The sequence below is a fragment of the Archocentrus centrarchus genome, chromosome 24 (genome assembly GCF_007364275.1).
Source record: "Archocentrus centrarchus isolate MPI-CPG fArcCen1 chromosome 24, fArcCen1, whole genome shotgun sequence".
In the NCBI taxonomy this organism is placed as follows: Eukaryota; Metazoa; Chordata; class Actinopteri; order Cichliformes; family Cichlidae; genus Archocentrus; species Archocentrus centrarchus.
Genome location: NC_044369.1, coordinates 14,087,854 through 14,107,930, shown reverse-complemented (window position 1 = coordinate 14,107,930; position 20,077 = coordinate 14,087,854). Strand labels below are relative to the sequence as shown.

Below are 20,077 nucleotides of genomic sequence, written 5' to 3'. Positions count from 1 at the left end.
CGCTCACATTAGCTGCATTACAGGGCTCAGTCGTCTTCTTCTTCTTGTGGGTTTGCGGTTGACCAAACCAGCTTAGAGCTGCATTACCACCACCTACTGGAATGGAGTGGGGGATCAGGAGTTAGAAAACAACCCCCTCAGATCCTCCATCGCTGCGACGGATTCCCTTTGACACTGAGCGATCATCGCTGACATGTTTTTCCGCCTCCACCGCTCTCTGCCTTGTTTGGGTGTTGTGCTCGCTGTGCTGAGAATCAGCTATTTTTTTCTCTACTTCAGCTCCCGGACATACTGCTAGCGAGCGCAGCTATTAGCACTGGTGACCGTCCGGTACCGGAAGAACCCCTTCCCCGTCAAAATATTTTTGATACTTTAATCCCTGATTTGTGACTAAATATAGACCTGCAGTAGAAACGTATTTAGGAGAATGCTTGTGAATATAAAGCATTACAAGACTGCGCTCACGCAGCCCCTAGTTTTTCACGTGAACACTGATGATGCAACAGCAGCAGTCAGCTGATTTACGTGCAGTCTGTCTGCACAAGCAGAAAGAGGCGGAGCCGGCGCGCTCAGATGGAGCAGAAGGAAATGTTTTTCTAGTGTCGAAAAGAAGCCTTTTCGTCCCTGTAACCTCCATTAAACCTTTACTGGGAAACAGCTGGAGATCCTTCATCAACCACCTGATCAGTAAGTGAAGAAAAGAGAACCTTGTAGCTGCTCCATCCACCCTGTTTGTTTCACACAGGGAAAAACTGCAGTACGGAAGTTAAAATATGCAGATGAACTGTTAATATGAAGAAAGTATTTCTTATCCAATTACTTGGGTAATCAGTATAAACAGAATACACAATTGCTAAAACAATTGATAGTTGCAGCCCTAATGAAATTTGCAACATGCCATAAGCCAATGCATCACCTTCTCACACAGAAGCAACAGGATTCAGGTGATAGTTATTGTTGTTACTAAGTAAGGTTTATTTATATAGTGTTTTTCACAGACAGAAAAGCGCTGTACAATAATTAAAACACAATATCACCCCCCCACCCCCCAGAAAACACTATGTTAAAAACATAACATTACCATATTAAAAGAAAAAGAATAAAAATAAAGTCAGAAACTATTTTTTGACGCCACAGAGTCAGCTAAATGGAGCTGGAGTGGTAAACAGTTCCAGAGCTTTGGTGCCACTGCCTAAAAAGCTCTGCCCGCCCTGGTCACTAGTCTTGTATGTGGGACAACTAAAAGACTTTGATTTTGTTGTGTGAGAGACTGTTGACTTCTTTTTTTTTTTTTTTTTTTAATGTTTTTAAATGCCTGGATCAATTTTAAATATCGGATTTATATCGGTATCGGCCGATATCCAAATGTAAAATATCGGTATCGGACATAAAAAAGTGGTATCGTGCCATCCCTAGTTTCCACTAGTACCTACTCAGCACGACATGGTTTTGTTTTCATTACCTCAGTGTGGGTGGAGTCAATACAGCAATGCGCGCAGAAGTCTCGTGATGTAATTTTTATGCGACACAAAGTGTGTTAGCTTTTGTCTATACTGCTGTGTTGTGCGATGGCACCCATGAGCAGCCATTAGCTTGGAGACCTCATGATAAACTCTCTCATTTCTCGTCTCATCTGCCACCAAGCACAGAAATGTCTGCATCTCCTCATTTGACCACAGTGTTGGTTTGCACGCCTCCAGTTTCTTGCTGTCGGGTTTTAAAAATGGTGCGGTTGATTCTGGTGAAGGAGTCGCTCTCATGACTCTGCTAGTGATGACACCTCAGATCACTTGGAACCCCAGCTGAGGGGGTACTAAAAGTACCTGGTACTAACGGAAATGCTTACAAACCATGCCAAGTTGAGTTGAGCCACACTGAGTAGGTAGTAATGGGAACGCAGCAATAGTGGAGTTGGAGTCCATCCATGTGATATAGAACTGACTGTAGAGGCAGTTGAATACTGATCCCATACCGCAACACCTTCATTGCCATCAGTACTGCACAGCTTCATAATTCATCAATTCAAGTTGTAGTATGAGAGTGGGAAAGGTTTATAGGAGTGTGGGAAAGGTTTATAAAGCCTTAAAATATATATAAATAACAAAATAAATATATAATAAATATAACACCGCTACTTTGCAGATTATCTATTAGAGAGAGCGATAGAGGGAGATTTTTCTGGCTCAGAATGGACCTTTCAGGGTAAGTGCATAAGCACAATTTGTCAACATTTAGTCTGTATCACCTGATTTAACAGTCCGAGCCTATTCATTTTTCTATTATTTTTGACCATTTGACAAAAATGTATTTGAAGGTTTAGTAAATTAACCCCCCACTTAAAAAATTGTTAAAGATAGCCCAAAACCCTAACCTAACCCTAATTAACTGTAAACATAACTAGATACTGCCACAGATGCATTAAAATTCTGTGGGAAACACTGAACTCACCATTAAAGTATAAAAGTGAGGGTATGTAGGGAACGTTAGGTTCATCATTAATGTAAATCGTGACTTTGGCTTCCAGTGATTATAATATTTGCTATAGTTGAACAGCCACAGAACACACCACAGCAACAAAAGCAAAATTTCAGCACATCCGCCATGTTCAAGTGGTCAGAGTTAAATGACATTTCTGCTGTGCTTCAGTCACTCTGTGTAGGGATTCATCCACTCTCCCCTCAGCTGCCTTGCAGAGTGCTGACACAGCACCTCACTCCATCTGATCAACAGCTACACCCACTAAAGAGAAAATGCAACCTGTGTGTAATCGCCACTCGTCCCAGCAATGTTATATACTGACAAGGATATTCACTCACACACACACACACACACACACACACAGGATATTTGACTCTGATAGACATCTGATCTTTCTGATTGAAGTAAGTAAGTAAGTAAGTAAAATTTATTTATATAGCACTTATCACAGATAAAAATCACAAAGTGCTTCACAACAAAAAACAAAAATTGAACTAAATGGCCTCATTGGGAATTGGTGAGGGTTATTACTATACTGAGAAATAAGAGTAATACCTGACTGGAGCACTGCAATGATTTGGCTAGGAGGAACAAGGAGATCTAATGCAATGGTGTAAAACCAAGCATCACTATGCATATCTTGACTGCAACCAGAAAGTTGATCTGACTGGCAACTCCCCCTGTTATGGTTAATTAAAATCAACCACTGTGAAAAAACACAAATCTCTCAGCCTCCCACAACATTTGAAGCATTTTGTGCTAGTCTGGCAATTTTTCAGGGGGGTTATTAAAGGGTATCATCTTTCACTTGAACTCAGCTATGACACAGAACATATATGAACAATATACAATATGGGTGGTTTTTATGATGCAGTGGTTTTGCTGGTTCAACCCACTTGAGCCTTCAAATGTGGCCTGTGAGCTAAAATAGCTGGAAGCCCCTGTACAAGACAAACCAACCTGAGACACTTGTTAGAAACGTCTACCTTAATTAACTGTGGTCAAGCAGCCTGTTCTAAGGGGTATCAAATTTCTAGAAGAAGAAGAAGAAAGAGCTTTATTTGTCACATACATATTCTATCATATTATTGTAGAGAAATTGGATAGAAATATTACAGCACATAATCTACTTATACTGAAGCTTGTACTGTTGTATATCAATAAATATAATGATTTGTGAAACACTAACTATAATTGAAGAGGAAGAAATAGCAGAGTAGCTTGGAGTTATGCCAAAATAAACAGATAAACAATTACTAACTAAATATTGATTGGACATGTTTTTGATTTTGAAACATTTATAAACAACTTCTACAGCATGACTATTGCTTTCAAGAGCTTCAAAGACTGGTTGATGAAGAATTCACATAGACATCTAACAGTCATTTTCAATAACTGTACTTAAATTGGTTCCTACCTCACTATTGTGCCCTCTGAGGTTGAAATTTACTCTTTGTGGGGTGGGCCGGTCCCTTCTGCAGTGGCTGGACGTGAACGTAACCCCAACCACTCCTCGGCTGTTCCCAGTGGCGAGCCAGCCCTCCTCGTAGTAACGCTTTCTGCATACCGGCTTCTCCTTCTCACTCTTGGGCACCCGGCCCTTCCAGGACAGACACAGGATATTGGAGTCGCTGCAGAGGACAGGGCCATGCTCCACAGCAGCAAACATCCCTGCAGCTCTCTACACTCCCGTGAATAAAAAGTACCCTTAGGGAGGTTCTTCAGAGGGGAAAAGTACTGTTACGAGCACCTCTCCTCCTTTGAGGTTACCAATTCTGTGTCAGAAGTGAGACAGCGACAACGGTGCATAGTACTGGCGCTTTTACTTGGGGATCTGCAATAGTGACTAAAGGCGATCAATAAAAACTTCCCCAAAAAGCACAGGTGAGGTCACAAAAGAGGTGGACTTTAGCATTGCTGGATTAGTGATGTCATGTAGCCAAATAGGGCTGCACACACAACAAAAAGGCACTCAGGTCATTTTTGATGTGATGCTACCTAGTAGGTGTGGTCTCAGAGTGAAGGCAACAAATGAAAGTGCCTAAAAAAAATATTTAGAAATCCATCGGGGTAAACTCTAGACTCTTGTCAGCTGAGCAAAAACAAACATCCACAAAAAAAAAAAAAAAGCGTTTTATCTTGTAAACTCATGAACCGGGCGGGTATTCATTCCAAGTAACGCTTCATCACTGTCTCTTTTCTGTGCGCTGCGTCCTCCTCATCTGATCCCAGTTTGTGTCTGAGAGAGGAGAAGCAGGGACTCCTCTCCATCAGCTGACAGCCCACAGGAGAGCCGCTTCTCCCGGTAACGTCATTACGTCATCCGGCCCGCCTTTTCAACCGGCCTCGGGGATTCCATAGAGAATTGCTGGGTAATACACAAAAAGGGCGTTAATAACATGCAAAAAAAAAAAAAAAAAAAAGATACTGTACAAATGATTGTGTTACGATACAAGCTGCGTAACAGCGGAAGGATATTTAACCACCAGCTTAATCATCTGTAAGAGCCAGGTATCATTTTTAGCGTTCATTTAATTGGGCTACCAAGCTGTAGTACGGCGGCCTCTCGCGGCCAAACGTTTAAAAAACAAAACAGACGTGAGGTAAACAAAAAAAGCTTGTAACAGAGAGGTAAGAACAAATAAAAGAGTAACGGCTTTAAAATTAATCTCACCAGGTCAGACAAAACAGACCGGGGGTCGGTTTGGGGCGGAGGGGGGCACAAAGAGACATTAATTCAAGCGATGCAACAGACAATAAAATAAAGCCCAACAAAGACAAAGAACAACCGTTGTTTGAGAATATAATCGACATTAAGATTATGTCAGCGGTCGTTACGAGAACCTGAGCAGCCCCCCCGCAAAAAAAAAAAAAAAAAAAAAAAAAAAAATCTGCTCTTATCAAATTGTAAACCAGTGCCCATAATAATAACTAGTTGCCTCTCGGAAAAGAATATCTGCCATTAAACCACGCCAGCCCGTAACAATAACACAAAAGAACAAATCATTACTGCTGCCCGTGAGATATGTGGAAAATTAGCCAAAACATCCATCACCATGAGCTCCCCCCAGCTAGCAACAGCTAGCCAGAACCTGGATCCAGACCGAGAGCTCTGTGGTCTCCACTGATTATCAAAACATGCCAGCCGTGGGATTAAGCTTTCCTCCGTTTATTTTTCTATGCTGGGCTGTAACGCTAATCCAACCGAGATGCTCGGGAAAGCGGCTGGCTAACACTGACTGCCACTGTTGTTGTTCTTCTCCACGAACAACAACCGGAGACAGCTAACCGGCTAAGCGGTCAGCTATCAGCTATCAGCTATCAGCCCAGGCTGGCTCCGTCCACCCGCCGCTGGCACTCGCTACTAGCTGGCTATGGTTAGCACATTAGCAGACGGTTTATCGCATTGTTTATTTCATATTAGGATACAGCTATTCAAAATAACCGCCGACGGTATAGTGACAAAGTGGCTGAACGATATAAGCCTTATGGCCAACAAAGCCAGAGAACCATAAGCAGTCAGTGAAGCGCTTACCTTGGATCCCTACCGCTGCCTCTTCCTCTGCCCGCAGCCTTCTACTGTACACTGCTAGGGCCCCGACAGCTGGGTCACGTGACAGGCACGTGATTTTTGACCAATTAAAATTATTCATATCAACAGTATGTGAATGAAAACTTTCAAGTCAATCAAATAACAATTACCTTTCAAAACCGGTGTCCCACAAATTTAGAGTAACATGCATCAAAGTATCCAGATTAAATAAGTGGTAATACATCAATGGATTCAAAGTACATGTATACCAATTGTATAGACATCCTCTATCAATTGCAACAGCAAAAAAAAAAAAAAATTCACAACAATGTGAGGGTGATTGGAACACAAATTACCTGTAACACTGTTTGTGTTCCAATCATAGGTTATTTGTTACAGCTAGACTAGACTACTTGAATGCACCAGATACTGCAGTTAGTCAGTCATCTCTTGCTTGTCTACAATTAGTTTAATATATTGTGGCCAAATTATTGACTGGGACAAAAAAACAGATCACATTACTAGCAGCCTTGCACTGGCTCCCTGTGCACTACAGAATCCAGTATAAAGTGGCACTGTTTTTTTTAATGGTTCTTGCAACTGCATATGTAGTAGATATGCTGCGTCCATACATTCCTTCAGGATCATTAAGGTTTGCTTCCCTATCACTCTTGACCATCCCATGTTTGAAGCTTTTTTAAAAAGAGGGTTGTGCTTTTGCTGTTGTTGCACCAAGACTCTGGAATGATCTCCTAAGTGATCTCAGAAATGCATCAGCTGTGTCTAAGCTAAAGACATACCTTTTTTTATCAAGCTTTTGGAATTGGCTGATCTCTGGAACTGTGGTTGGAGGACAGGTTGTTGTATTATTTTATGTAAATACTGTGAATGTGTGTAGCATTAATTTTTATGACCCTTTTATTTTTTGTTTTTATTGATTTTAATTTTTATTGTAAAGTCCTTTGGTTTTAAATCTGGTATATAAATTAATTTTACTTACTTACTTAAATAAGCATTCGCTCCAGTGTTTTTAGAAACAAGAGAACTATCTTGTGTCATTTGTGACAGAAGGATAGCAGCAAGAGTGAAAGGGAAGATTTACAAGAGGTAGTGAGACCTGTATGGCGTATGGTTTGGAGATGGCAGTGCTGACAAAAAGACATAAAGTGGAGCTGGAGGTGGAAGAGCTGAAGATGCTAAGTGACCAGAATGGGACAGGATTAGAAGCAAGTATCAGAGGGACAGCTCAGGTTGAGCAGTTTGGAGACAAAGTTAGTTGGTTGAGATGATTTCGATCTTCAGAGGAGGAACAGTGGATATATTGGACAAAGGGTGTTGAATATGGAGCTGCCAGGCAGGAGGAAAAGAGGAAAACCACAGAGGAGGTTTGTGGATATTGAGAGAAGACATGCAAAGGGTTGGTGTGACAGAGGAGGATGCTAGATATAGGGAGTTGTGGAGGCAGGTGATCTGCTGTGGCGACCCCTAAAGGGAGCAGCAGAAAGAAGAAGAAGGAATATCTTGTGTAATTTATGACTACATTGTTTTTAAATCAATTAATCAACACATACTTACATTTATACATAAAATTTCTCAGTAGAGCATGAACATTAGAAACATTTGACTTGTAATTCTGTATCTTGGAAGCTTGAGCAAAAATCTGAATGATTAATTAGGTATCATCTGAAATTTGTTCAGTTTTGTCTTACTATAGGGACCAGGGCATCACTGAGCTCCTGAACAGTCTGAGGTGCAACCTGGCAGTGTTGGATGGACCACAACATAATGTCCCAGAGGTATTCTATTGGATTTAGGTCAGGCAAGCGTGGGGGCCAGTCAATGTTATCAATTCCTTCATTATCCAAAAAACTGCCTGGATACCATTGCCAGGCATTGTTGTGCACCAGGAGGAACCCAGAAACCTGACAATGGGTCCAAAGATCTCATCCCAATACCTAATGGCAGTCAGGGTGCTGTTGCCCAGCCTGTAGAGGTCTGTGCATCCCTCCATGGATATGCCTCCCCAGACCATCACTGACCCACCACCAAACCGGTCATGCTGAATGATGTTATAGGCAGCATAACATTTTCCATGGCAGTGTAGATCTATATACAATATATACTATACCTTATAGGCCTATTGATCCTAAAAGTAATTTTATATGAGAGTTATTATTAAATCCTTTATTTAAAAAATGTAGTCTCATTGAGATTGAGATCTCTTTTTTCAAGAGAGACCTGCATGCAAAAACCGAGACAGCCCCATAATAGAATGTCACATTATTCATGATAACAAATTAAGTCAAACATGCAAGAGTAGTTGCAGATAAATATATAACCATTTAAAATGTTCCAATGAAATCAGAGAATGTAGCTTCATAGTTTTTTGTTGCTCATTCCATTTATAGGCAGCAAAGTATTTAAAATTAGTTTTTCCAAGTATGAATAAGCGGTACAGCCAATGTTAAAATGTCCTACAACCTGACATTGCAAGCACTGTGTTTAAATTCAGTCAAGGAGCAGAGGTAAGCAGGCAATCTTTGCAGTAGTGCCCTGTAAATAAATATAATACGATACTGACATCTCCCCGCTTTTTCATACAAGGTGCAGTTGTGAGTAAGAAAAGAACCAGCTGTGATAAATCATAAAAAAAAAAATAAAGAGGCTCCAAGATGGATGAAGAAGAATGCATATAAACAATGTCACCATAGTCAAATTCAGACAAAACTGCCAATTGCACAATGATCTTATGACTTGTTAAGATTTCTTTATTAAAAATCCAATCTATGCCTTTAATTTTCTTGAGAGGCTCTTCACATGCTTTTTAAAAGTCAGTCTGACATCCAGCCAGAGTCCTAAATATTTATAAAAATCAACAATTTCAGTTTTATGACCAAGAAAGGTTTGGATGTGGACTGTAGGCTGGATACTTGTTTAGGCATCAGTAGCTCATTAAGCTTGTGTTGTTTGAAAGACTGACGCGACCTTATTTATCCTCCAGGACGCAGGGGGGCAGCATAGAGGAAGTAATCTTATCTTCTGTCTGTTCTCTCAAAAAAACATGGCGTCTCTCATGTCTCTCAGACGAGAATTATTCTCTTTGGCAAGGATACTGAGTGGAGTCTCACATTTGGTACGGTAACCAACGTATATTTTATTTTTGAAAACATATGTCAACAGTTTACTAACATGGCAGGTGTTTGGGTTCGGAAAAATGAACGTAGCTTGTTGCTAATCGTACATTTTGTCCACTCGTGGTGGCTGCAGCTTCGCGGTTACCAAAGTAAAAGTCATCAGTAAATGTCTCATAACGGAGGTTTATTCTGTTAACAGGGACCGACGAGTTTGAGTGTCTGCTCAGGTCACAGGAAATGTGGTATAACCCGGTGAGTCACAGGTTTTTCTGTCTTTTGTTTTAGCAAAAAAGCGTGAATCACTTTAAAGCTGTTTTTCTTTTACATGCAGCAGGGATGCTGCAGTTATGCTTAAATTTACAAGTCGTTTTGCACATTTTTTTTTTTTTAAAGAGAACTTTAATTTTTAAGAACTGTCTATGAAAACAAATAGAATCTGTTTGTGGAGCACTAATGTTGATTATTAGAATGCAACATGTTTTTCTGTGCAAATTAATAGTAAATAATAAATTAAATGTAGGCATGCTATTGGTATTGTGCCGTAAAAAAATACTGTAAATTCTGAGAATTTTGTTTTTTATGCTTTTTACTTTTTGGTTTGTTTCTTCAGTCAACATTGAAGCGAAAAAGCCTGAAACTGAAGTGCACTTTTTCCTAACCGCATTTATTGTGTAACCAGTTATTCTGTATCTCCTTCGTAGGCTTCACCTCCCTCTAACTCCCAGCACTTCTTTCCACACAACGCCTTTGTCATCAGCAGTACAATCAACAGTAAGTAAAAAATAAACTATTAAAGGAAAAAACATACCTATAGTGGGTTTTAACCCGTTTGGTCACAGTACAGGAATTTTGGTGGAAAATTCATCTTCTGCCTACATAATCTTTTTAGGTAGATGTGAGAAAATGAATATTGTAGTACAATGTGTAACTATAGAAAGTGATGTACACAGCTGTGTATGTGGTGGCTGAAGGGAATATTCAGAAGCCATCACTTGGGATTTGTTGTGATTTAAATGCTCTAAGTTAAAGATTTCTTTTTTTTTTTTTTTTTAATGCAGATCACAGTCACAGAAGAACCGGACACGCTGTTCCAGAAAGTGGTCATTTTGGTCAAAGGCCATGACAGAGCCGTATTGGACAGCTATGAGTTCTTTGCCACCATGGCAGCTAAAGAGCTGGGCATCACTATTGGAAAAGTGTGAGTCTTAGCAGTCACACATTTAGCTCTAGTAACTGTTACATCTACAGTCTATCCTTCATTTAATGCCACAATTTTTGGGATCTTCTTCCTCCACCACAGTTTTGAACCTCCAAAGGCCATAGAGAGATTAACGCTCCTGAAGTCAATACACATCTTCAAAAAACACAGGGTCCAGTATGAGATGAGAACTCACTACCGGTGCATTGAGGTGAGAAGCCCTAATTTTATTTTTTTGTATTAATTTAAATTTACCAAGTAACACAAAATGCACAAAAAACAAACCCTTTAAAGAAGTTGGGTATTATTCACCTAGGGACATTTTGTGTCAAAGTTATTTAATCTTCACAGTATTTCACTGTAATAAGGTGATTTAACCTTTTGTTTTTTGTGGTCTCTGTAGCTGTATAACATAACGGGCTGTACGGCACAAGTATACCTTGAATACATCCAGAGAAATCTCCCAGAAGGTGTAGCCATGGAGGTGACAAAGGTAGGGCCTTGCAAAGATTTACACGTTAACTCACGTCAACATCAGTGCCTGCAGGCCATATGCAGCCCTTAGCAAATTTTATTCTAGCACATCATTTAGTTCAGGGGTGGGCAGTTAGTTTTCCCAAGGGGCCACATGAGAAACTGGGAATGTTCTGGAGGGTCGCACCAATAAGCTGAACTTAATACTGCTCAATTTTATCTTTTAATGAGCTTATTGGTGCGACCCTCCAGAACATTCCCAGTTTCTCATGTGGCCCCTTGGGAAAACTAACTGCCCACCCCTGACTTAGGTTGTTCATAAATTTGGCCAAGAGGAAAATTGATGCTGAAGACCTGAGCCAGGAAAGCTGAGTAGTTCAGTCTTTACAAAAAGTAAAGGCTCATGTATTTCACATTTTTCTGCCATTTGATGTTTGAAGCCAGAGGCTTCAGAAAGTTGCTAACATGACATTTCTTCAAGTCCAGATTCAAAGTGATGGCGCTGTGAAGTTATGTGCAACCAGTTACGCTGCAAAAGGTTTAGCTTTATGATGTAGTTAAACTACATGAACAAAGATCTTTTACTTCATTTCAGCGAAACTGAATTTGATACCCCTGCCCTGTTTAATTCTGTGTGGGGAGGGGGTAGCTTTCATGTGGCCTGAATGAAAAACAATTCTCTCCTGTTTGCTATGTTCATGTTGTCAGACTGCGATGGAGAAGATTCCTGATCACATCCTTGAACCACTGTGGAAGGAAATTCCCACAGATGACAAGCCCAGCCAGTGAATGCAGCATCTGTGGCTATTTAATGAGTTTCCTGTAATTACACTGGGTTGATGGTTAAATGCAAACAAAATGTATGCCACACACTTGCTCGTGTGCAGATTTCAACAATCATACCAAGGTGACAGTGTGTTGTCTTCTCTGTTGTACAGCTGTGTGAAAAACTGTACACATCTTTTAAATAAACTGATTATGCAGTGAACAATTCTTTGTAGCTCAGTTTGTAGGAATCATGGTTCAAATACCTAAATAAAATTTGTTTGAGCTGCAGTCATATTGGGCTGGACTGTTACTCTGTATGTACATGTGCAGACACAAGACCAACACACACACACAACCTTTTCTTTGTGCATTTATTAAAACAGTGTACATAAACCACAACAGCTTATACAGCATACATATTCTGAGCAACTGGCACCTCATTTTGTGTGTATTCATTTGATGCATTATCTTCAAAAGGACAAAGTATGAGTGTTTAACAGTTTCTTTTTGCTGCAGTGGAAGAGTCAAAATGTGTCAATGTCTGATATTGATACCATTGGCTCCATTAAAGGTAAACAAATAATGGTTTGGAAACTAATGTAACACTTGTGATAAACTGCATTTGTAAGTGTGGTGTTCTTGTGCTAGAGACTGTACATCGAGTTCAAAGTTCAACATAACCAACAGACCAGTACAAACATATGTTAAACACTTTGATTGGCTAACTGCTGGCTCATAAGGGTTTGTGTGTTTCCACCAATCAATTCTTCTGTGAAGCAAAGTGAAAAAAATTACACTAATGATTTATCATCACATAAAATACAATAAAGGCCCTTCACGAAACCACCTGTGTGGATACAGCAAATGTTAATGGGCTGTTTCTAGCAGCTTCCATCAACACTGGTTTGTCTTACACAGCGACTGTGTACAGCACGCGTGCACAAAAAAACAAAAACATTATGTTTGTGATGTTAATGCACTCGTTCACAAGCTCTTTAATCAAAATGCTATTTTTAATGCTAAAATATAATTGTTTAATCCATGATTTTTTAAATTTAAAAGTAAATTATTTTTATTCAGTTTCAGACTCCTCAGAAGTCCAGTGTCCTGGCTCAAATTTTGGTATAAAACAATGAATTCAATTTATTTGCCAAATATAATTGTGGTTTAAACAAGATTTGACATTTCTAAAATATATGTGGGTTTTTTTGTTTTTTAAATGACAGGTGGTCTAATTTGTTAAGCAATAACTAAATTACAAAGAAGCTAAATTAATGTCCTCTGTATGCAGATAAACTGCTAGGGTTTTAATTTGGCAGATTTCTTGTAAATTTTGCTGCAAGCTGACAGCAGCTATCCTCTAACAATAATACCCTCAGCATGCAGGAGGGAATCTCTAAAAGTGAGCATTTACTGCACATTTATTTTACAGCTTTAAATCACTAATTATGCTCTTATAGATTAAGTTACCAATATATAAAGTAACTAAACTGGCTTTTTTGTTGGCCAGAAAAAAAGTACAGTAAAAGTCTGATTCACTGACTCAGTGACCCAGCAGGGAAAAAGGTTTTCTTAAAAAAAAAATAATAATAATAATAATAATGATAATAAAATGTTATGACTGGAGTGTAAAATTTCATGGTCAAATCTGTGGGTCATGCCATCAGTAGATATTTTAACTTTATCAGCATGGATGCTACCATTACAGCTAACCATGTGTCCCAGTAGGTGTTAATTGAAACATCTGAATTTCATCAGTAGAAAACTATGGATTAAATCAAGTACGCCATTTTTTCAGCTATGTACATACCCATATTTTCCTGCATTTTCCTTGAATGGCCACACATTAAATGGGATGTTAAGCTATCACAGTAGTATCTAAACTCAATCTCACCAATCCCGGTAACCCGGTCTGCGGTTGTTCCACTTTCACGTCCTGAAAGAGACAATCTCCTCATTTCAGAGAGGGAGGGGTTTAGGGATTAAGACACAAGAGGAGGCTCACCTTTTCAAGTGACGTGCCGAACCTCAGGTGTCATGCCGCTGATGGAGGGGAGAGATGTGAGGGAGGGCCTGGGTTCCTTGGGGCCCGGGAGGTTAACTGTACTGTGTGCCCCCCTTCAGGAGACAACAACAGTCAGTCTGTTATAATCAACTAAAGGGAGAAACAAGAAGGGACTGCAGAGGCTGATGTAGCAAAATGTATTTAAAGTTCTGAAGAGATGGGGGAAAAAAAAAAAAAACAGGAGGAGAGAGAAGAAAGGTGCAACACCTGGCTGTGGCCATTTACTGATCACCTCTTCGTGCATGTGCACCTACATTCAGGAAGCACGTGTGGTTCACAGAATAAAACGCTCCTTTATCTAGAAAGATGCTTTTTCTTCAAATGGTTGCCTCTTTGGTTTAAGCTTTAAAAATTCAGCTGGCCTAAATCGTCACATTGTGGCAAAAAGTAGCTGCAAATGTGTGCACTCTGTGAAACTACATTATGTTTGTCCACTATAAAAAGGTGCAACAAATTCATGGGTGCAACCTAATAATTACACTTAAAAATAAACAGGAGTATAGGAGATAAAAGTTAGGAATTTTAAATAGATTTGACAGAAAAACAGGTCAGAATTCAGAATAGTGAGGTTTTCTGCTAACCCCCTTTGAAATGGGGTCAGCATCTTTTTGAAATGGCATAAATAAATAAATAGTAGTCCTTGGTCATATCAGAGTGTCCGTGCAGATGATGGCCTCCTTTTAGACATGCTACCACTGATTTTGAACTCAGATGTCTTGTACGTGGAACGGCTCCATGTCCTCCAGTCAATTTTACATTGGTAGCCATGTGGCGATAAACTTGTACCATAAGTTTTTTTTTTTTTTTTTTTTTTTTAATTAATTTAAGCCCTCAGTCTACAAAATTCAGAGAGATCCAAAGTGTTCCTTAAGGGCTCTTGGTCCTCCAGATAGTAAAAACTAATGCAAAAGTATTAATTACATGGATGAAATGTTCACTTTAAAATATCACATAATTTATGCTCACACTTTCAATGCAGTTCATTCTGTTTCACATAGAGATGTAGACCGTAATAACTCTCAGACTTGTTTGTGAATTTAAAAAAAAAAAAAAAAAAAAAAAAAAAGAGGAAGTTGAGTTTTTTTGTTTGTTTTATTTTTTCTTTCATGTCTATCTTGACGGTTCTCATAAAACACATTCACAGGTTCACAAAAGTTATGTTAATTACAGTGAATATAAAGTAGTAACATTTCAAAAAAACTAACACAGTAAAGAGTAACTTCTTATTCTTAACTGGAGCAAATATGAATAGAATTTGCCTTCATTAAACCTAGTATGTGTATATATTTATTGTTATATATACATAAATATTTCAGTATGCTATTCATTTATAGAGCCTTTGTCATTACACAATAGATTCCTGGAGACAAACATGAATGTTTCAAACAGTAATACTCATAACTTAAAATAGCTGCACATTAAAAGATATAAAATTAAATACTCTTTAATACTTAAGCTGAATATGGACTTGGAAAAAAAAAAGTGTTAAACAATAATTACTGCACTGTTTGGTGAGGTTATAATACATATTACCAATACTATTTCCATGTAGCACGAGGAAATATTAGGGAGGTCCAAGTTGGACTAAACTCATGAACAGTAGTGTTTGAGGGCTGCTGTGCACCTTTTTTTTTTTCCCCTAAATTTTTCCCCTCTACCCCCACTTTCAGAAATAAAGTGTCACCCCATTTTTTTTTTTAATCTTTATTAGAAGTCAGGAAAATGTCTTAAGGCTCACAGGGTGACTGTAACAAGAAACACAGAACATTTAATTTTGAGAACAAACTTCTTTTAACAGCTTCTTCTATAGTACCAACAGTATTTATAGGTAACAATGTGGGAATGCCTTTACATTGTTAGGTTGTGAGTCATTTTACGTGTCCTCAGTTGCCCTTTTAGTCATTTTCACATTTTTCTCTTTGCCAGCAGACAATACCAATAACCAAACATCTGGCCAGAGTATTTCTTAGATATTCAGAGGATACTCAAGACTTCTTTATAAACACATACTTCAGGGCATTTCATTCACTGCACGACTACAGGGCCCCCTCTGCATTAGCAGCTGCTTAGTTATAGTTTTTAGGGCAGGCTGTGTTAAAAGCGTCGGCCACCAGGGGGGCCTGGCCACCTCTGGCCTCTGAGAGGTGGGGGGTGAGGCGGAGGAGAGACCGGTCCATTGTGGTAGCTGTGTAAAAGGATAAAATCACACATTGGATTCTCGGCTTTGGCCAATAGGGGGCACACTCTGATAAGAGCAGCCATCTAAACTATTCCAGTGTAAAGGGGGGGTGGGGTGAGGTTGAGATCCCCTCCCATTCTACTGTGCACCTCTGAAAGACAAATATACCTCTGCTTCATAATTCATGCACTATTTAAGAGTGCAGCTTCAACAAAATGAGCATTTTGAGTTAACTTTGACCTTACATTTGCTGTAGTAGTAAACTATTAAAGCAAAATTGCATCATTTTTTGGCACACAGCCATTTAAAATTTTAGACTATAAAAAAATAGGTGAAAGAATTAAGCTATAAGCAGGCTGAAGAGAAAGGGACAGAAAGGACTGCGCATTAGTGTCACAAACCTCTGTGCTTTTGCTGCATTACAGATTTAAAGAATAAAACTGGTCTAAGCAGCTCTTAGATGCACCATTCAATTTAAGAGTCCAGTTAGAGTGCAAGCAGAGTGCAGAGATTTGTGACTTTTAAAGCTCAAATGTGATATGAATATTAAAACACCTCTTACCCTCTTGGGCCTCGGGGGTGGAAGGGGCGTGGAGGTCCAGAGGGTGGCATGCCACGGCCTCGAGGGTGTGGTGGACGCCCTCTGAAACCAGGATGACCTGGAGGAGGGGGTGGAGGGGGTCCATGCCTGTAGAGAAGGATAATTTGCAAGTAATCTGTACACATTTTAATTCATTATAAGAAAGAAAAAAAAAATTCTACTCTTCGAACTAAAGAATAATACATTTGAAGGTGACAGATCAGCTCCATTTATGTGGTTTGCAGGTGTCTGTGCATGTTTTGTGCCTGGGTGAGGCGTTTACCTGGGCATGGGTGGAAAGGGGCCTCTGAGGTGCATAGGAGGAGGAGGTGGTGGAGGAGGGGGAGGGGGAGGAGGAGGGCGGCCCATGCCCATTGGTCCACCCCTAACTCGAGGACCTCTAAGGTCTGGGTAAGGACGCATCCTCCCCATTCCTCTGAAAGGGAAGAAGGTGCAGTTTAATCTATCCAAATTGACACATCTAATGGGTTAGAGTTAAGTATGTGAATGACATCCAAATACAGTAGAACTCAATGGTGGTCATCTTACTTTGAAAAACACTCAGCTTTTCCTTTTTATTTTGCATAACTGAAAGTGTTTGACTAGATACGGACCAAGTTCTAAAAGTTACATATTAGAGTGTATCAAACATCAATACATACCTCATGGGCCCAAATCCATTCATGACTCCATCCTTCACTCGACCCCTCCCGGGTCCTGGTGGACCAAAGCCTTTCATCATGCCCCGTCCACCACGCATGCCACCTCTACTCATACGTCCCCCTCGACCACGACCTTTGGACCCCCGACCCCTGAAGGAATAAAACAAAGAGAAACCTGGCACTATCCTACTTGTTCAAGTTCAGTCACATTAAGCTCTAATAAACAATGATGCACTTTAAATTGTCTTAGTTTCACTTCAATAGAAGTCATATAAAGAACAAAGGACTACTCTAACAAAGCCACAACAGCAGTTACATTTTGGGGTCATTTGTAGTTGTGACCAGAATATTTGCATATCTTCATTATAAAGGAAATCTTAAACACCTGAAAGTACTAGTACAAGATTACTGCAGTAACTACTGACTTTAGGGACATTCAGGTGACTTACTGTTGTTAAATTAAACATTTAAATGTAGTAACTATCACATTAAAAAAAACAAAAAAAAAACATGTTGAATGCATCCATTAGGATTTCCAGCAGAGCCAGGGCTGAAGGTTTATTGTGAGCTCTATCACAATCATTAATCTCCAGTCTACAAAGGCATACAATTAAGCTTTTGCCACATATCTGTTACACAGCATGGCCTCTCTTTCAGTTGCTGCTATTATAGAACAATAAAGTCAAGTATATACAGCAACTGACCTCATGACTGTTTATGAACATATCCAAAAGGCACAGCAGGGAAAAAAAAAAAAAAAAAAAAAAAAAAAAAAAGACCTAAACTCAACTAACCAGAATGTCAGCAAACCATCAGGTGTCCACAAATAAAGCAGGAGGAGACAGCAGGACAGACCTGGATTTGAGTTCCGTTGCAGGCTTCTCAGAATCATCCTTGGATGTTTTTGAAGTTTCTGTGACTTTTTCTGTGTCCATCTGAAAGGATTCAAGTCAACAGTTATGTACAGAAGAGTAGCAGTAACAAGTACTAGATTAATATTTGTTACTGTGAATTTTACAAATACAAAACAAAGATATAGCCAATGTACAGAGTCATGAATAAAAGAGCTATGCTCAAACATATTCTTTCCTCACACATACAGATGTATTATTTAAGCACTGCAAATTGAGTTACTGGACTATTTTACTTTTTCATGCATATAGTCATACATAATGAAGTTGTATTTTTTTTTTTAGTGTTTGTTATGTAATGCTGGAAACAGCAGTTTGTAATGTTGTTGAATTGTATTCTAATATACTGAGAGGCATGGGCAAAGATTTCATTTGAGCATCAGACACTTAATTTTTTTGCATTCTGGTGATTTTGTGTGCGCACCAATTTGTATTTTGTCTGCATAAATTACAGTGGAAATGCCTTTAATTCCTCTATTTCTGTAACACAAAAAGTATAATGCAGTGAGGGTTTCTGGCATTCTGTTTCACTTTCAAATGATTATTCTCAGCAATCCTCATGATACTGAATCCGCACCAAAACTTAACCACGTTGACAAAGACTAACACTAATGTCATTTCCCGTTTACCTAAAATAAAATACAGGTAAAGTAGTTTTATAAACTACACACAAAAGCAGAACATTTTACCAGTTCATTTTCATCTTTTTTCTAAAAGTCTAGTTATTATCCTTTCAGTTAACGAAAGTGATTTTTCACACCTAGTTTTAGTTTTTATTTAGTATTTTTAATGCAATAATCTTGCTCACAACTTCTCACTGAGTAGAGTGATTTTAGGCCCTATGCTACTTTAGAGCTTTTAATGTTTACTGTTTCGGGTTAGAGGGCCAATGCCCATTGAAATCTACACCTAAATCTGATGAGAGGCATTTCCATTAGTTTACTATCCACATTTATAATAATAAGGGATGACAGCTACTTAACCCAAGATATAGACACATCAGGCTCCTCTGCTTGTCGTTTAGATTAAAAGGGAAGTTTTGTGTAGCAGAGCTCCTGGCTGAACTTAAAAATTTGAATATTGTAACCACGGCATGAAGGACACTCGTACATACATACATTTTACAGCGATATTTTGAAGTTACTAAGCCCGTAGAGCCAAGGGCACGTCGAGCGTCATGGAAACTATTTTATCCGGATCCTGGGAGGCGGTTGAGGTATGTGAGCTCTTAAATATCAAGCGAGCAGCAACACAGGGGGACCTGTGCAACAAATACACTTAAAGCCTCTAATAACACTTCTTAATACCCTTCAGTGAATTGCAGCAAACGCTGAGCCCAGCTGGCTAAAATATATAGTAATCTCACAAAGGGCCCATCTAATTCCTGGAACTTAAAGCGCAGGCATGACAGAATCACGCTATTTCGCTATTTTAAAAACAAACAAAAAACAGATTGTAATAAACAAAATTCACGGACACACTTAAAAGTCTTTCTCCCAGTTGAAACTATAAACAGAATAGGCCTAAATAACAAGCCAAACGTTAGTCATCCAAGAAAGGGGCGTTCCTGTGGTCTTGAACGCTTTGGTCAAATGTAAAAGGAGGAATGACTTACTTGAATCGGTGATGCAGGCGAGGTAGACTAAAAAATATAATACGGTTTTCCTGCTCACTAAAAAATTTTTTTTAAAAATTTAGAAATTTTTTTAAAAAATTTAGAAAATTTCCTGCGGCTCTGGTACCTTCCGTTGGGCTTTGAAATGGCGGCTTAAACAGACATCCTAGGTTGGGATTTCTTTGTGAGGAACACTCGACGTCAATGTCACGCCCACTAGGAATGAATGGTGAAACGTGATTGGCTCATTGGTGCCTTCATTCACTCTGAAATTAGTTTTCTCGGATTTTGATTAGTTGACTCGGCTAATGTGCTTCTAATTGTCTTCAGCCTTGAAGACGGTTCACTAATTAAATGGGTCACAAGTTCAACAAATTAAAGAGGTTTATTGAAGAAGAGGAAAAGTATGTTTGTAGAAGTAATTTAGATTAAACAGCATACACACCGTAAAAAAAAAAAAAAAAAGGCCTGTTACAGTGCC

The 20,077-nt window shown here is 39.1% G+C and overlaps 3 protein-coding genes across 13 annotated transcripts in view; 1 reads left to right on the top strand and 2 right to left on the bottom strand.

The window, feature by feature from the left end:
• The window catches only part of tulp4a (TUB like protein 4a), a 39,258-nt gene extending 33,173 nt beyond the window's left edge, over nt 1-6,085 (bottom strand). Inside the window, exons 1-2 of one of the 2 annotated variants that reach the window (XM_030721201.1) lie at nt 6,014-6,085; nt 3,896-4,846 (exon numbers count right to left, since the gene is read on the bottom strand). In XM_030721201.1, the coding sequence (XP_030577061.1) occupies nt 3,896-4,147 (252 nt within the window). In that variant the 5' untranslated portion in view covers nt 4,148-4,846; nt 6,014-6,085. Of the gene's footprint in view, nt 1-3,895; nt 4,847-6,013 lie in introns of those variants that run through there. The other variant, XM_030721202.1, reaches the window with a different exon arrangement.
• Nucleotides 6,086-9,045: 2,960 nt separating this feature from the next.
• Nucleotides 9,046-11,777, top strand: mrps10 (mitochondrial ribosomal protein S10). Its single transcript, XM_030721588.1, has 7 exons — nt 9,046-9,143; nt 9,344-9,396; nt 9,846-9,915; nt 10,203-10,342; nt 10,445-10,553; nt 10,746-10,835; nt 11,525-11,777. Exons 1-7 carry the CDS (start codon nt 9,072-9,074, stop codon nt 11,603-11,605), a joined length of 615 nt encoding a protein of 204 aa, XP_030577448.1. The 5' UTR covers nt 9,046-9,071; the 3' UTR covers nt 11,606-11,777.
• Nucleotides 11,778-11,941: 164 nt separating this feature from the next.
• LOC115774352 (basic proline-rich protein) lies at nt 11,942-19,823 on the bottom strand. Of its 10 annotated transcripts, none has more exons than XM_030721581.1 (7): nt 19,597-19,800; nt 17,865-18,005; nt 17,071-17,220; nt 16,692-16,844; nt 16,391-16,516; nt 13,590-13,702; nt 11,942-13,520 (listed from the first exon to the last, which is right to left on the bottom strand). In XM_030721581.1, exons 2-6 carry the CDS (start codon nt 17,960-17,962, stop codon nt 13,594-13,596), a joined length of 636 nt encoding a protein of 211 aa, XP_030577441.1. In that variant the 5' UTR covers nt 17,963-18,005; nt 19,597-19,800; the 3' UTR covers nt 11,942-13,520; nt 13,590-13,593. The 10 variants fall into 10 exon arrangements, with proteins under 10 accessions (XP_030577441.1, XP_030577440.1, XP_030577445.1 ...); XM_030721580.1 differs by having other exon boundaries at nt 11,942-12,353; XM_030721585.1 differs by having other exon boundaries at nt 11,942-13,702; nt 17,926-18,005; nt 19,724-19,823.
• Between the last annotated feature and the right edge of the window lie 254 nt (nt 19,824-20,077).

Excerpts from the sequence above, each read along its gene's own strand:
- LOC115774352 (XM_030721577.1), bottom strand. The coding sequence starts at position 17,962 with ATGATTCTGAGAAGCCTGCAACGGAACTCAAATCCAGGTCTGTCCTGC. Across the intron at positions 16,845-17,070 it reads AATGGATTTGGGCCCATGAG|AGGAATGGGGAGGATGCGTC; the intron begins GTATGTATTGAT and ends CTTCCCTTTCAG. Across the intron at positions 16,517-16,691 it reads CCCTTTCCACCCATGCCCAG|GCATGGACCCCCTCCACCCC; the intron begins GTAAACGCCTCA and ends CCTTCTCTACAG.
- mrps10 (XM_030721588.1), top strand. The coding sequence starts at position 9,072 with ATGGCGTCTCTCATGTCTCTCAGACGAGAATTATTCTCTTTGGCAAGG. Across the intron at positions 9,397-9,845 it reads AGGAAATGTGGTATAACCCG|GCTTCACCTCCCTCTAACTC; the intron begins GTGAGTCACAGG and ends TCTCCTTCGTAG. Across the intron at positions 10,836-11,524 it reads TAGCCATGGAGGTGACAAAG|ACTGCGATGGAGAAGATTCC; the intron begins GTAGGGCCTTGC and ends TCATGTTGTCAG.